We start from the raw sequence: 17,015 nt of genomic DNA, 5'->3' as shown, positions 1-17,015 counted from the left end.
TCCCAAATCTACTCCAGGTCACACACATTCCTCAAAAAACGTTCACCTGGTCACCTGATCCCAAAGCCACTCTAGGTCACACACATTCCTCAACAAATGTTCACCTGCTCACCCAGTCCCAAAGCTACCCCAGGTCACACACATTCCTCAAAAAACGTTCACCTGGTCACCTGATCCCAAAGCCACTCCAGGTCACATGCATTCCTTAACAAACGCTCACCCGGTCCCAAAGTCGAGTTTGGTGACCCACCTGCATTCATTCATCCTCTTATTCTATCGATTGTGGAGTTATCTGTCTCATCCTCCTCAATCAAGTACCATTTGAAATGCACTCATCACAAACTCATTCGCTCGCCCATCCACATCCATGATCTCGTCTAAGCTCAATTCTTCCCATTGTTCTTCTCTCGGCAATTGTTACTCGTTTTTGTCATTCCTTCCCATTGTTTTTCTCTTCGCCATTGTTACTCGTTTTTGTCATTCCTTGCCATTGTTTTTCTCTTCGCCGTTGTTACTCGTTTTTGACATTCCTTGCCATTGTTTTTCTCTTTTAGCCATTGTTACTCGTTTTTGTCATTCCTTGCCATTGTTTTTCTCTTCGCCATTGTTACTCGTTTTTGTCATTCCTTGCCATTCATTGTTTTTCTCTTAGCCATTGTTACTAGTTTTTGTCATTCCTTGCCATTGTTTTTCTCTTAGCCATTGTTACTAGTTTTTGTCATTCATTGCCATTGTTTTTCTCTTCGCCATTGTTACTCGTTTTTGTCATTCCCTGCCATTGTTTTTCTCTTAGCCATTGTTACTCGTTTTTGTCATTCCTTGCCATTGTTTTTCTCTTCGCCATTGTTACTCGTTTTTGTCATTCCTTGCCATTGTTTTTCTCTTCGCCATTGTTACTAGTTTTTGTCATTCCTTGCCATTGTTTTTCTCTTCGCCATTGTTACTAGTTTTTGTCATTCCTTGCCATTGTTTTTCTCTTAGCCATTGTTACTAGTTTTTGTCATTCCTTGCCATTGTTTTTCTCTTCGCCATTGTTTCTAGTTTTTGTCATTCCTTGCCATTGTTTTTCTCTTAGCCATTGTTACTCGTTTTTGTCATTCCTTCCCTTTGTTTTTCTCTTCGCCATTGTTACTCGTTTTTGTCATTCCTTGCCATTGTTTTTCTCTTCGCCATTGTTACTCGTTTTTGTCATTCCTTTCCATTGTTTTTCTCTTTGCCATTGTTACTCGTTTTTGTCATTCCTTCCCATTGTTTTTCTCTTAGCCATTGTTACTCGTTTTTGTCATTCCTTCCCTTTGTTTTTCTCTTCACCATTGTTACTCATTTTTGTCATTGCCCCATTACTCCTTATGTATGACTCCCCCACCCCTACACTCTAATACCTACCCTCTGGTAGTTTGTAAACATGATACCCTTTGTTGTTCAGCTCTTCCATGAACCTAGATGTTTTATGAAAAAGGCGAGGAGACTTGCACTGGCAATCCAGAGTTGTGGACTTAAATCCAGAAACATTACCATGTTTACCTTGGATTAATGGTAAATAAATAAAGAAAAAGCCCAGCAGTCTCACTAATGACCTTCAGTGAGGGGTAAGTTTGCATGACTTGCCTGGTTTGGTCTATACTGTGATGTACCAGTCTGTATTTTGTCTTTTAAACAGAAATGAAACTTGAGATGGCCATGAAAATGCGACCAATCAAAAGACAGTATTTTCGTTCCCCTCCCCCACCTTCACCAAAATATATGCCTGTTCTGCCTCCATTCAGGAAATGATTCATTCTGCACCGGAAGGCTTTGTCCAGCTTGTACAAGTATCGGGTGCTTCGTTCACTTTGTACTGTCCCAGGTAAGATGGCATACACACCTGGCTGTCGGGGTGAAAGTGGCATTGCTTTCCCGCTGGAGGGAGATTTTACATTTTTCAGTTGGGCTCAGGTGAGACAGGAGACGATGGGCATGATTTTAATAAGAGAATTTAAAGGGGAATTCAGACATTGGTGAAAGTAATCATGATGGCACCTGAAGCAGTATTAAAAGGGAATGACACGTAAGCAATGGTTGAATCACCACGTACGGTACCACATTACCTTTGTCAAACATTGACAGTAACTGTTGCTATTCTGTGACAGCTATCTGGGACTAGGCCTCATGTCTGCAAGATTGGTGGTGCTGGGTGGTGTCGAAGGTACACGAGGTACGTCACCGACATTAATCATCTCTTCAAAACTACAAAATGTGAAACACTTACCTTGCATTTCAGATGCAGGGCGATAAAACATTGTCACGGGCCTGGGTTTCAGGGTTTACCACCAGGTAGACTCCTCCGGAAATTCCCAGCCCTGAAGCTACTAGCCACGGATGTCTCCATGGTCTGGCGGGTTGCTAGTCAACCATGGTCGCCAATTGATACCGCCAAACCTGGCAGGGCCCTCGTTTCTTTACGAAACGCTTTACCTTTCTGATTGGTTGGCAATGTCAATTGCAGTACGTACCCTCAGTGCGTACTTGTCTACTTATTTACGAATGGCCGAGCAAAACCGTCAAGTACAGACCGGGTAAATAACGGAGCCAATCAGTGGGGCAGAACTTCCCGGCTAACAAAACGATTACACACTTAATCGAGCCAATATGAAATGAGACGAAACAGACAGGATGGAAACAAATCGTTTACCAGAAAAGCACATACACACATACACACATACAGACACACACATACACACATACAGACACACACATACACACAAACACATACATACACACACACACACACACACACATACATACACACACACATACAATATTGTATACACACACACATGGGCTAACAGAGAAAGGTAACTTTTATTTGTTCAAGGAAGGCTTGCTGCAGCAAAGTGTTGTGAAGGGATAACACCTGTGTTACCATTGTGAACTCGTGTTATATTGAAGGTTTGAATATGCATGGCTAATGGCTCCATCCTCTTCTGTCGCTATTACAGATGAAAACCTCAACCTCACCAACCCATGTCTTCCAAAGGGCTACAGTGGAGATTGGAGGTACGGGAGCAAGAACTACAAGTTGTTGGGACCACGTGAAGGTAAGAAATCTCTCTCATGTACGATTATTATCGTATCGGACTTCGCCATCTCTCAAACAGGTGACAGGAGACCGGCAGAGATGAAGTCCCAGGACTCAGAGTGGAAGCGCTCGTCCTACATGACTGGTTCGCGGTGTGGAGTCGTGCCGGTTCATTCGTTGAGTCGCATGGGGGTTTCATGGGAATTTGAGGGTAATTTGATTGAGGGAGGATGATAACGCTGCGCAAAATACACACAAACTTGCTTTAAATGCAACAACAACAACAACAACAACAACAACAACATGCATTTTAAAAGCCATTTTCCCTACTAGAGCAGGGGTTAGCCTTGCGGTCCCCATGACAATCTTCTCCATTTTGCCCTATTTTCTGCATCTCTCCTTGTTAACCCCCTTGCCCGCATTTCTTCTTCCACCATCTTTAGCCAAGTCTTTCTCGGTCTTCCCCGTCCTCTACTTCCTTCTACATTCATTTCCATCACTCTTCTCAACCAGTCACTTTCATCCTTCCTCAACACATGACCAAACCATCTCAACCTGTTCCTCTTCACAGCATCAATCACAGGCTCTATTCCCATCATTTTTCGCAATTCATCATTTGTCTTCCTCTCTCTCAACGATACTCCGCACATCCACGAACCATTCGCATTTCCACCCTTTCCAACCTTCGTTGCTGCTCTACGTTTATTACCCATGTCTCGGTCCCATAAATCATAACACTTCTCACACATGCAGCATACACCTTTCCCTTCAGCTTCAACGACACTCCCCTCATCATCAGCACGCCACTCAGTTCCCGAAACTTCTTCCATGCACATCTCACTCGAGCAACCGTTGCCGAGTCTGATCCACCTTCTCCATTCAGCATGTCTCCGAGGTAGCAAAATGTTTTCACACCTTCCAGCTTCACGCCGTCTCCAAGATCCAACTCAACATTTCCTCCATCTGCAGCTCCCTCTGTGCACACCTTACATTTGAATGTAGCTGCCACACTGGTTAATGACCCTCTCAGACCACTACATTTTTGATGAACCCACTCAGCGCACATTGTACATTGAATGGAGTTCACTCCGCCACCCTTCCTACACACAGCACAGGGCCACTTCCCAGTTCTTTCCACCTCACCACATGCTTTACCACTTGCCATCACCTTCGTCTTTGCGATATTCACCTTCAGACCTTTTGTCTCCATACATTCCTTCCACTTGTTCATCTTTTCCTTCAGTCCATCCATACTTTCCGCAATCAACACCAGATCATCTGCATACAACTCCCATGGTAAACCCTCCTTTATGTTCTGAGCCAGCACCTCCAGCACAGCTACAAATAGTAGTGGACTTAGTACCGACCCCTGATGCACTCCCACCTTCACCTCAAACTCACCACTGTTCCCGTCCTTCGTCCTTACAGCTGTGCGTGCTCTTTTGTACATTGCCATCAGTACTCTGATCAACCATTCCTCCACTCCTAACTTCTTCAATGCCCATGTGAATACTTTGCGTGGAACCCTATCGAATGCTTTCTCCAGATCAACAAACCCAAGAAACAACTTCTTCCTCTTCTCCATGTACTTCTCCTGCAACTGCCTCACAATGAAAAGCACGTCTGTCGTTCTTCTTCCTGGCATAAATCCAAACTGCATTTCGTCGATCTTCACTTTGTTCCTTATCCTCCTCTCCAACACCCTTTCCAATACCTTCATTCCATGCTCCAATAACTTTATCGCTCGGTACGAGCCACACTCCAGAGGGTCACCTTTCCCCTTGTATAGAGGGACGAGGGTACTCAGTTCCCAATCCACTGGAATGCGGCCTTCTTTTGAATGCGGCCCTCTCAGTGTGTACCCTGGATAAGAATAGGTACGCCGTATCCCTGCGTGTCGTAAGAGGCGACTAAGAGGGTTGGCGTCAGGAAGGGCATCTGGCCATAAAAAACATTGCCTCAAAAAGAGAACCATGACAATTATATATGCATAAGGAAGAACGCTATTGAAAATTGGGTCGCCACGTCAAAATCCAAGATGGCCGCCTTGCGTCTTCCACTTTGTCAACTCACCTCACTTCACCGACGGGGAACCTAGGCGTAATGCTCGTTTCCCAGGGACTTTTCCATTTGAGCTGTATTTTTTACGTAGTCCGAACGTTTCATTCTTTAGACGTAGTCACAATAAAAAGTTACAATTAGGTACTCTGCATGTGGGGAGAAAGGTGGGGCATCGATTATGTGTCGCCACTCGCGTTTGTAAATCCTCTCTCCAAAATGAATAAAATAATGAGGGAACATAACGAGACCGCCCATGAAAGTTAACACAGACTTGCACGGGATGCTGAGCAACAAAGACATTGGAAGGTAATGTGTGCTCAGCAAACCTATACAAGAGCAGCTGTAATGAATCCGGATGAAGTATCGGATAATATTGTTTAAGATCATCATTGCAGTCCAAGTCCGATGACGTCAACATGCGTGTATTGTTCTGTGAAACATTTCACTAATGAATGAACAGGCCAAGGGGGCGGATTTACACTGTGTTGCTCCAAGAGAAAAGTTCAATTACCTCTAATATTTGCCATACCTGCTCGATTGGAACAACTGCCGGAGTGAGGGGGGGGGGGCGGAGGAGACTGGGGGGGGGGGCGGAGGAGACTGGGGGAGGGGGAGAGGAGACTGGGGGAGGGGTGAGGAGACTGGGGGAGGGGTGAGGAGACTGGGGGAGGGGTGAGGAGACTGAGGGAGGGGGAGAGGAGACTGAGGGAGGGGGAGAGGAGACTGGGGGAGGGGGAGAGGAGACTGGGGGAGGGGGAGAGGAGACTGGGGGAGGGGTGAGGAGACTGAGGGAGGGGGAGAGGAGACTGAGGGAGGGGGAGAGGAGACTGGGGGAGGGGGAGAGGAGACTGGGGGAGGGGGAGAGGAGACTGGGGGAGGGGGAGAGGAGACTGGGGGAGGGGGAGAGGAGACTGGGGGAGGGGGAGAGGAGTGAGGAGGAATTGGAAAGGAATGCGCGGAGAGGAGTAAAGCAACCCCCACTCTCCCCCGTGTGTGTGACCAACTCTCCCCATGTGTGTGACCAACTCTTCCCCGTGTGTGTGACCAACTCTCCCCCGTTTGTATGACCAACTCTCCCCCGTGTGTGTGACCAACGCTCCCCCGTGTGTGTGACCAACGCTCCCCCGTGTGTGTGACCAACGCTCCCCCGTGTGTGTGACCAACGCTCCCCCGTGTGTGTGACCCACGCTCCCCCGTGTGTGTGACCCACGCTCCCCCGTGTGTGTGACACACGCTCCCCCGTGTGTGTGACCCACGCTCCCCCGTGTGTGTGACCCACGCTCCCCCGTGTGTGTGACCCACGCTCCCCCGTGTGTGTGACCCACGCTCCCCCGTGTGTGTGACCCATGCTCCCCCGTGTGTGTGACCCACGCTCCCCCGTGTGTGTGACCCACGCTCCCCCGTGTGTGTGACCCACGCTCCCCCGTGTGTGTGACCCACGCTCCCCCGTGTGTGTGACCCACGCTCCCCCGTGTGTGTGACCCACGCTCCCCCGTGTGTGTGACCCACGCTCCCCCGTGTGTGTGACCCACGCTCCCCGTGTGTGTGACCCATGCTCCCCCATGTGTGTGACCCACGCTCCCCCGTGTGTGTGACCAACTCTCCCCCATTTGTGTGACCCACTCTCCCCCGTGTGTGACCCACTCTCCCCCGTGTGTGACCCACTCTCCCCCGTGTGTGACCCACTCTCCCCCGTGTGTGACCCACTCTCCCCCGTGTGTGACCCACTCTCCCCCGTGTGTGACCCACTCTCCCCCGTGTGTGACCCACTCTCCCCCGTGTGTGACCCACTCTCCCCCGTGTGTGACCCACTCTCCCCCGTGTGTGACCCACTCTCCCCCGTGTGTGACCCACTCTCCCCCGTGTGTGACCCACTCGTCCCCGTGTGTGACCCACTCGTCCCCGTGTGTGACCCACTCGTCCCCGTGTGTGACCCACTCTCCCCCGTGTGTGACCAACTCTCCCCCGTGTGTGACCCACTCTCCCCCGTGTGTGACCCACTCTCCCCCGTGTGTGACCCACTCTCCCCCGTGTGTGATCCACTCCCTGGTGCAGTGTGCGTGATGTGGGAGGGATCGTGGCAGGGAGAAAGAGGATTTGAGCTATTGAAGTCACAATTTACGTTAGATGTAATTACACATTTCAAACTGTATTTCCCGTGTGCACGCACAGGCACTCACATGTTATCAGAAGTAAATACATTGTGTAGATTACATCATTTGTGGATCTGATAAATTGCCAGTAACTATTTTGTAAAACTGAATGTGCAGGTGCAGCATCTAACTCAATATGTCCAAATGTCACACACGTCTATGCCCATGGTCTAGCACGATGCTACCCAATCTTCGCCACTCACGCTCTTCTGACTCCCACATGACGGAATTGTCAGTTTCCGCCAGGACCGTGTCTATCTCGTTCATGGTTAAATGAGTCAGCTCTCAGAGATATTCTATCAGGCCAGCTGTGCATGATTTAATTAGTAAAGCGGTAATGGGGTCAAACACCGAGTAAGGAGGTGGTGGGATGTGTCGAACAGGGATGTCTCGTGCAGGACTTTCTTGTACAGGGATGTCTTTTTCCCAGACCACCATATATTTTTCACCTGTACCTGCAACGCAAAACTTGCTGATACACACGCAAGTTAAAAAAATTTCAAGCATCCAATAACAATGATGATCAGAGATGAGGAGTTCCACTGAAACCATTCTTGGCTCCACCCAACCTCCGAAGATGCTTTCCAACCAGGCGCTTATTTTGCATTATCATTGCGTGCATTTTCACGACAGTATCTCGTATCTCTTGATCCGCGGCAGTAGAATCATTTGCTACCTGTTCGAGAATTAACGCTAAGTCATCCAATCCGTAACTATTCTTTGATGGATCAGCGCTATCACCCCCAGGAGGATGAGGAATAACTTTATTGATGCAACACAAAAGGTACCTGATGGAGTCCCGTTCACCTGGACTGCAGCGCTGTGATCCGCCTCCAATTCTTCACCAACACCCAGTCACCTGGTTGTTCTGGATGGCACTGTTCTGTAGCTGGGTCGGGCATTGCTTCCTTGACCTGCATGTGGAAAACTAGTGCAATTTTTGTTAACTCTACAAAATCCAACACTGTTCCAACCATTGAGTGTATGTCAATGTTTGGCTCTGTCCACCGGTGCCATTACTGGCAAATTTATTTTCGTTACTTCCTCCTGTTGCCCAGTGCATACCATGTCTGAAGAACTGTGTTCACCAACCCCCCCCCCCCTCCCCCTTGTACATAAACCAAACATTCAAGTTATGGCAAAACCACTTTTGGGGCAACTTGTCATCAACCACTTTCATCATTTCAAAAACAACAGTCTGTAAGAACTTTTTCTTGTTACCATTCCTTTACTATCAACTATCAAGACCTTTCGTCCTCATTCTTAAAAGCAAAGCTTTGCCATTGCACTTGCAACGGGTAGATGCCATCACTCTGCATATTGTTGCGGTTGTGCCACAAAGGCAAACCCCTTTAGTTAAATTGCATGACAACATGTAGCCTGCAGTAGTTAGTTATTTTCTATTGAATGTAAAGATTAGCCCTTTCCCATTGTGTAGTAATCAAAACCAATATGCGTTGAAGTTAGGCAGGATCTTCAAACCCTCGTTGGTTAAGGGAAGCCATTTTTAATGAGCAGGAAGGCGTGGCCAAAAGCACGGCCCAGGTGACCAATGGCGAGCCGGGAACCTGTCGCCATGATGCGGCAAACCTCAGCCAATGGGGGGCTGTGGAGCATTTTGAGGGGTGTGGGTGGGTCTGGTAAAAGCCCACGCGGAGCGCATTATCATTCTCTTGGCTTTGGATTTTCGCTGCGCTACGACCTCCTGTTCTCTCTTGCCTTGGATTTTGCCACGTGGACGACACGATTCTCTTTGCCTGGGATGTCACGTGCACAGGACACGACTCTTTGCCTGGGATTTCACTGCGCACAGGACACGACTCTCTTTGCCTGGGATTTTGCTACGTGGACGACACCCTGCTCTGGACTCTCTTGTTTTAGCTCCAACGACACGTGTTTTGGCCTTTGTTCTTCATAGACACCAATCGCTTCTGCGCCGATCGTTTGCGCCATCCGGCTGACCTGCAAGCGTTGCTTTTCTTCACGACTCACCTGAGCCGAAGTTTGTCTGCCTGCGTGGCAGCTTGTCCCACCTGTATTGAAGTTCGTCCGTGCCAACTTCAAGGCGGTGGTTCGTCCTTCAGACCTGACCTCGTCCAGGCTGCACGTGAGGACCGAACTGCGCACCAGACCACGTGGCCAACTGCGAGGAATCCCAGCCACGTACATCAGTATGCCCTTAACCAGTGTCTTTTCCCCTGTGTGAGTGTGTCAGAGTGTGAAGGCGCCAAGTCGGGGTTATTATTAAGTAAGAATTGTTCAGCTGAATCTTCATCTCTGTTTCTCTGTGCCTTCAAAATAAAAGGCTGTAAATTTTGTTGTTACTTTCCAACCTGTTCGGTACGTCCTTTCACCAATTGGCCTAGCAAGTTGGTGTTACCTGGTGAAATGTAATCAACTTGGTGTTAGCTGGTGAATCATAATCGAGCTTGTGTTACCTGGTGAAGCATGATCAAGCTTGTGTTACCTGGTGAATCATAATCAAGTTGGTGTTTCCTGGTGAAGCATAATCAAGCTCATGTTACCTGGTGAAGCATGATCAAGCTTGTGTTACCTGGGGAATCATAATCAAGCTGGTGTTACCTGGTGAAGCATAATCAAGGTGGTGTTGTAAGTCAGCAGAGAAACCAATGAAGCTTTACAACAGGCTCGTCTTCAGGCACCTTTTTTGCCTTGCAGACACCTTCCCTGGTTCACCTTGCAGACACCTTCCCTGGTTCACCTTGCAGACACCTTCCCTGGTTCGACGTGTCTTGTTTAGCGTGCTGAGTGTCTCCCTGGGTTTCTTGTGTGTTCACGCACAGTGAAGTCCGTCTCCATGGCCGAGTGCGAACAAACTCCCCCACTCCCTTCAATCCCACTCCTCCCGTCAGGTCTTCAAAACAGCTGTTCACCACCATCTCTTATCTTCCCCCATCCAAAACCTTGATCTTTTCTACCCCCGCTAATTCACCCCACATCCACTTTTTTGAAATACCAACTTCTTTCCTGGAAGTCCGAGCAGTGACCATGTGTTTTTTTTTTACATCTCCCACCCCTCCCCCCCCCCCCACTTCCCATGGCCCCTCCCCCCAAGCCCTCCCCCTCCCACAGATCTCCCGATGTCCCTGCTCTCCATCTTGTTCTTCCGCTCCCTTTATCATATGTTTTATGTTTTATGTGTCACTTTGTCTTTGTGTGATCAATGTTAGCTCTTACACGAGCCTCGACCTTGTATACAAAAAAAAAAAAAAAAAAATTGGAGTTGTATGTTGAGAAAAAGTGGAGTCGCATGTCGAGAAATGACAACGGAGGTGATTTCAGAGATAACACAGAGGGAATATGGAGAGAAGGGACAGACACAAGGGTGAGGATGGCAGGAGGCTACCTATAATGATCCATCTGCTCATGGTTGTGGCAAATTGGGGGAATAACGCTGGAGTGCTGCTTGTGTTAAAGTTGTTGCCAATTTGTTTTTTACATCAAGGAGTAGACAATCATTTCTGTGCACCTGTTGCCATTGTGCGAATACGATTCAGAGGGGCGCCAGGGATACACGGCCTGCTTCGAGTCCATGAAGGAATTGGTGGAGAGGAGGACCCACCGCACAATGGCAGCGCCCCATGTACACTTTTACGCCTTTTCTTACTACTTTGATCGTGCCATGGATACCTCGATGATTGGTTTGTACTTTTGTCTCCACAAAAATCTTCTTATTACCATAAGATCCTTTTACCTGTGTGTTGACAATGGGTCCTCTCATTGGACGTTGTAATTTATCCTTTTCTCAACAACAATAACATCCAGTCCTTTTTGTGCAGAAAGTGAAGCTGGAAGGAACGTGAGCATATGGGAATTTAACGAGAAAGCCAAAGAAAGTAAGTTAAACGCACCATTTGTACATGTTAACATTTCCAATTGAGTCATAAATTTGATCTAGACAGCATCCTAAAGTGCGAAGCCCATCCAACGTCTGCTTTGTACTCAAACTAAACAACACTCAATGTATATATATATATTGTCCTGTCAGCCCCGGCGGTTAACACTGCTGGGTGACAAATAGCCGTAACGGTCCATAATTCCGAGGCGTGTTTCCGAAACTGGCGGTTGGTCCATCGTGTGCGGTGAGGGAACCAAAGTGCTTACCTGGATGGAGCCACGCAGGTTTATTCTCGGACCCACGAACAGAGAAACAACACACAACAAATAAAATGCAACACAAGAATTTAATGAAAATAAATGCAATACGAAAGTTGTGAAAATGAAGGGTGAAGTAAAACTAAATCCTAATTTGAGACGTCTCCACTCAGATACAATTACACAACAGAGGAATGATAAAATAAAATAAATTGTTTATTTTAGTCGGCCGGCACTCGGCTTGCTTGACGACATCGTTGAATGAAGTCGGCAGTACAGGGTGGCCAAGTCCAACGCTTCCTGTGCCTGAACGCCAAATATGGTGCCGAGCCGACGAGGGCGAAGCGCACGGAGCCATCTAGCAAGCTGTGAAGACGGCCCTCTTTTTGCTCTCTGTCCGAAGCGCCAAGAGCCCCGCAAACCACCGCCTTATTACTCCTTTTCACGATCGCAAAGGTTCCACAAAAGCTCCGGTAAGTCTCCTCACAGGCGCACACGAGACCACAAAGCGACCACCATGGATGAGAGAGAGAGAGACAGAGAGAGACAGAGAGACAGAGAGAGAGAGAGAGAGATTCTTTTTCTTTTCTCCTCCTCGAAGCTCGAACCTTCTTGCTCTGACGTCACTCGACGAGCTCAGTCGAATCGCCCCATAGTCTTGCTTGATCAATGATGATCTTCGAGGCGTGGCTTGTCAGTTACGATCCTCTGGAGGTGGGGTTTAGCCCGATCGGGAATATTCTGGGTTCTGTCGGGAGTTGTGTCGGTAGTTATGTCGGTTATTGTTGGTTAATGGATGGTTGTTGTTGTTGTTGTTGTTGTTGTAACGAACGTGAGTTGTTATGGCCGGCCTTGTTGTAATTGTAAAAACATAGGGAAAGCCACAGGGGGGCAATCACACACTGGGGAAAACTAACTGTAATCCCTACCTAGTTAACATAGCTCAACACCCTGTGTGAAGACAAAAACAATATTAAGCTCCAGTTTCCCTACTTAACACATCGAGATGTCTCCTACGCATCCACGGTCCATACTACACCTATACGATCCTACCTGTACTATGGTATTGATGCATAGTCGCCTGCACGATGATGGGAAGCGAGACCAGCAAAGTGCTGACCCACACGCCTTCACGGTCATCGTCGTTAGCGACGGACAGCCGAAGACTATGGTATTTCATCCTCTACCTCTACAAACCTAACAATATATACCTGGGTTTGGTAAACTTATTTGGCAAACTAGATACAAAGCGATCACCAAGGGTAGGCCTCCCCCAGCTTATCCTATCCAAGACTTACCCTTGGCCCGCAATCCAATAAAAAACCACCTTTAGAGGCAATCCAATATATATATAATAACCACCTTTAGAGGCCATTTTTCCCCGCAAAGCGGGGGTTGGCCTTTTTCGGGGACCGTGGTTGTTGTTGTTTTTCGGTCCCCTTTTTGAAGCAATGTTTTACGGCCGGATGCCCTTCCTGACGCCAACCCTTTTTGCCGCCTTTTAACGACAAACAGGGAATTACCAGTGAACTGGTACTCAATTAGCCGACCTCGGAAGGATGACAGGCTGAGTCAACCCCCCTGGCGTTAATTCAGCAATCGACCGGGATTCGAACCCAGGATCCTTGGATCCTAAGCCGGCACCCTAGCCGCTAGCCCAACACCAGGAGGCAATCCAATGATGGCTATATATTTTTTCGGACCAACATATCACCTTAACCAACATATGCCATTAAAGAAAATGTGTCCTCATCTACAATCTAGCCATAAAGCTCAACATCATGAAAATCAGAGGAAAAATTTTCAAGTTGTGATCAAAAATGTGTTTTTTAATAATTAGGTCACAATCCAAAAAAGTAGGTCAAGGACATGAAACAAATAGCAGGTGCACAAATTTAGGGCAGATACCATATTACGATGCAAAAACTTCCTGGAAGGCCTGGTGGTCTTTGAGATTCCATATGGGCAAATTTGAGCAATGACATAAATGCATTTTATCACCATTTGACCTTGACGTTTAACGTGGAGGGGTATGATGTAAACAAAGCGTAAATGTGACTTGCTTTAGGCTATCTAAAGATGACAATTTAGTTCCGATTGGACAAATCGTACTTGAGTTATGGTGAAAATGGTAAAAATGTCTATAATTATTGGGTCATGACTTCAAATGAGGTCAAGGTCAAAAAAAAAAGGCAAACCTGCATTTTCTCATTATTTTCTCATTTTCTCATACTTTCTATTCTCATTATTGATGCAAAATTTCAACAAAACAAAAGTCTCAGCGGATCCGAGATACAGCTCGGACATTGACAAACAAAAGGAAGAAAATCCGAAATGATGGTTTAGTACTCCTAGGGGTGCAAGACCTAGACCATGAGGGCTATGATGTAAATGAAGCGTAAATGCGCCTTCGTCCAGGCTATTGAGACAGGGCAATTTCGTTCTGATCGTAAAGTAAAACCTCAGTCACGTTATGGTGAAAAATGTTTAAATGTCTACAATTGGGCCATGACCTTAAAGGGGAACCCAAACGGAAATATGATTTTTCTGAAAAACCATTGAAAATCATTAATCACGGTGTAATTTAAAGGGGAATTTTATATATTTTTTATTTTTCCCAATCACAAAGTGTCGAAAAAACCCCTAGTGTCGATTTTCGATTTTGCCAGTGACGTCACATGGTGAACTCACCGAGAGAACCAGTGCGTGTCGAGCTCGGATTCCGATACCGATTCCACAACCATTAGCAACTCTGAAGGTTCTCGGTATGTTGAAATGGTCAGTGGGGATTGTGAAGAAACGATCGGAGACAAAATTAGTGATGGAAACACTTTTGGGGGAATTGTGGAGCCTTATCGTTTTGAGCCTTGTGAGAGCGAATCGGACAAATATGGTGTTAGTGAAGATGGTGGAGTTAGTATTGAACATCCGTCGCATGTTCGCTACAAATTGGTAGGTTTTATTTTTCCATTTAATCCACGGTTTAGCAGGGATTTTGGGTGAATTGATAAATCAGTTATATTACTCCATAAGAAATACGGCACAGACATGACAAAGAACAACACAGCACAGACATGACAAGACACAGCACAGACATGGAAATATACAGCACGGCCATGACAAGACACAGCATGGACATGACAAGACACAGCACGGACATGACAAGACACAGCACGGACATGACAAGACACAGCACGGACATGACATGACAAGACACAGCACAGACATGACGAGACATAGCATGGACATGACGAGACACAGCACGGACATGACAAGACACAGCATAGACATGACAAGACACAGCACGGACATGACAAGACACAGCACTGACATGACAAGACACAGCACGGACATGACAAGACACAGCACGGACGTGACAAGACAGCACGAACCTGACGAGACACAGCACGGACGTGACGAGACACAGCACGGACGCGACGAGACACAGCACGGACATAACAAGACATAGCACGGGCATGACGAGACACAGCACGGACATGACAAGACACAGCACGGACACGGCAAGACACAGCACTGACATGGCAAGACACAGCACTGACATGGCAAGACACAGCACGGACATGGCAAGACACAGCACAAACATGGCAAGACACAGCACAGACACCACCCAGGACACACTTATACACTGTCCAGACACACTCATACACCAGCCAGTTACACTTAGACATCATTGACCAAATGGGCGACAAATGCTTTGTCCCACCTTCACAGGTTTTCCCGGTGTTCTGTATGTTACAGGATTGTCCAATAGTTTCATACTTTCCCAGAATGCCATTTGTGTCTGTGGTCGTGCCATGCCGTGTCTGTGTGTGTCGTGCTGTTACCGTGCTGTGTTGTATCCTTGCCATGTCGATGTCCTGCCCCAGTGGAGGGGTATTGTGTCGAGCACGTGTGGTGTGGTCATGGGTATTCTTAGCCTGGGTGAAGGTTGCTGGGGGATTGTGAGGGGTGGTGGAGTGGAGTGAGGGGTTATTATGGGTATTGCTAGGTAGGGTGATGCATGATGGGGGATGGTAGAGGAGAGGGGAAAGAGGGGGGGGGGGGTGGGGTATGGGTTGGTTGTGGGTATTGTTAGCTAGGGTGACATTTGATGGTTTTTTATTTTTATACCCAATAATAGAGAGATAAGGTATTCTTAGCACCACCTTGGAAACAATGACTCGAGAGAGGGAGGGAGATGCTCAGAAAGGAGACAGGACAAATACAGCAATTCCAAAGAGGAAATCAAAGCCCAAAACTAGAGGAGAATCCGGAGGATAAAATACAAATATAAAATTGAAGACAAAGGCCAAGAGGTAATGGTTGCTGAAAATAAACTGAAAGTCGGAATGATAGCAAGAAAAATAAAATAAACTTCGACGAGGATAACATGAGGATAAAACAAGGCCAGATGTTTGAAAACAACCTGAACAGATTCTACCGTGAACTAGGGAAATGGAAGCAGAATGGGTCATCCCCTCCTGAAAAAGATGAACTGGAACGATTCTGGAAAAAAAATTATGTAAATCGAAAATAACACAATAAGGATGCGGAATGGATCCAAGACTGGGAAGAGAAGCAGCAACATCTCAAGGAAATGCCCCCAGTAATAATTGATGCAGAAAAGAGAAGACAACAACTTGCAAAGATTGAAAACTTCAAAAGCCCAGGCCCAGATGGGATCCCAGACTTCTGTTTAAAGCAATTTGATGCTCTCCACGTTCACTACACTCAAGCATTCAATGAACCTATCCAATGGGATGAGGAAATGGATGAATGGGTCACAGAAAGTAACACCTTCCTCATCCCAAAATCTGAACAGACCCAAATACCCCACAAATACCGGCCAATAACCTGTCTAACAACAACATACAAACATTTAACAGGAATCATCACAGAAACGATGTACCACCACCGAACACAACAAAGAGGCTCAGAGGCAGAACAGAAGGGATACAAGAGTGGATTTTATGGAACAATAGACAATCTATTACTAAACAACGGCCATACTCGAAAATTGCAATACGAGAAAAAACAAATTGGATAGACGGCAAAAAAAACTTTTGACAGTTTCCCACATTCATGGATGATAAAATGCATGAAAATGTACAAGATAAATCCCCATATAATCAAGCTGATTGAGAAAAACATGGATCTATGGAATTCCACACTAATCCTGCAGCACTCAGAAGGAAAGATTGAAATACCAAGACGAAAGATACGACACGGGATCTTCCAAAGAGACAGCCTTGCCCCTCTCCTGTTTTGCCAGGCCCGGGACCCATTCAGTAACCTCATTAATGAGCAAGGACACGGATACACCCTAACACAACAAAACATCAGTAGATGGTACATCAGTAGATCCACAACCTCAGTCATGGATCCACATCAGTAGATCACCGACATCACTAGATCACCTACATCAGTAGATCCACAACCTCAGTCATGGATCCACACCAGTAGATCACATACACCAGTAGATCACCTACATCAGTAGATCACCTACATAAGTAGATCCACAACCTCAGTCATGGATCCACACCAGTAAATCACCTACACCAGTAGATCACCTACATCAGTAGATCACCTACATAAGTAGATCCACAACTTCCGTAATGGATCCACAC

At 46.8% G+C, this 17,015-nt stretch overlaps 2 protein-coding genes across 3 annotated transcripts in view; one reads left to right on the top strand and one right to left on the bottom strand.

Annotated features, from left to right (window-relative positions):
• LOC137436353 (ectonucleoside triphosphate diphosphohydrolase 6) overlaps positions 1-17,015 on the top strand; it is a 98,093-nt gene that overhangs the window by 57,611 nt on the left and 23,467 nt on the right. For both annotated transcript variants that reach the window (XM_068130055.2, XM_068130056.2), the window contains exons 7-11: positions 1,767-1,846; positions 2,130-2,194; positions 2,979-3,077; positions 10,791-10,934; positions 11,073-11,129. In XM_068130055.2, the coding sequence (XP_067986156.1) occupies positions 1,767-1,846; positions 2,130-2,194; positions 2,979-3,077; positions 10,791-10,934; positions 11,073-11,129 (445 nt within the window). The remainder of the gene's footprint in view (positions 1-1,766; positions 1,847-2,129; positions 2,195-2,978; positions 3,078-10,790; positions 10,935-11,072; positions 11,130-17,015) is intronic.
• TAF5 (TATA-box binding protein associated factor 5) overlaps positions 1-17,015 on the bottom strand; it is a 543,784-nt gene that overhangs the window by 522,777 nt on the left and 3,992 nt on the right. The gene's annotated exons all lie outside the window — the stretch shown is intronic.

Source organism: Myxine glutinosa, chromosome 11, assembly GCF_964187855.1.
Source record: "Myxine glutinosa chromosome 11, kmMyxGlut1.1, whole genome shotgun sequence".
NCBI lineage: Eukaryota > Metazoa > Chordata > Myxini > Myxiniformes > Myxinidae > Myxine > Myxine glutinosa.
Note: the sequence above shows the minus strand (reverse complement) of the source record. Positions and strands in the feature narration are given on the sequence as shown.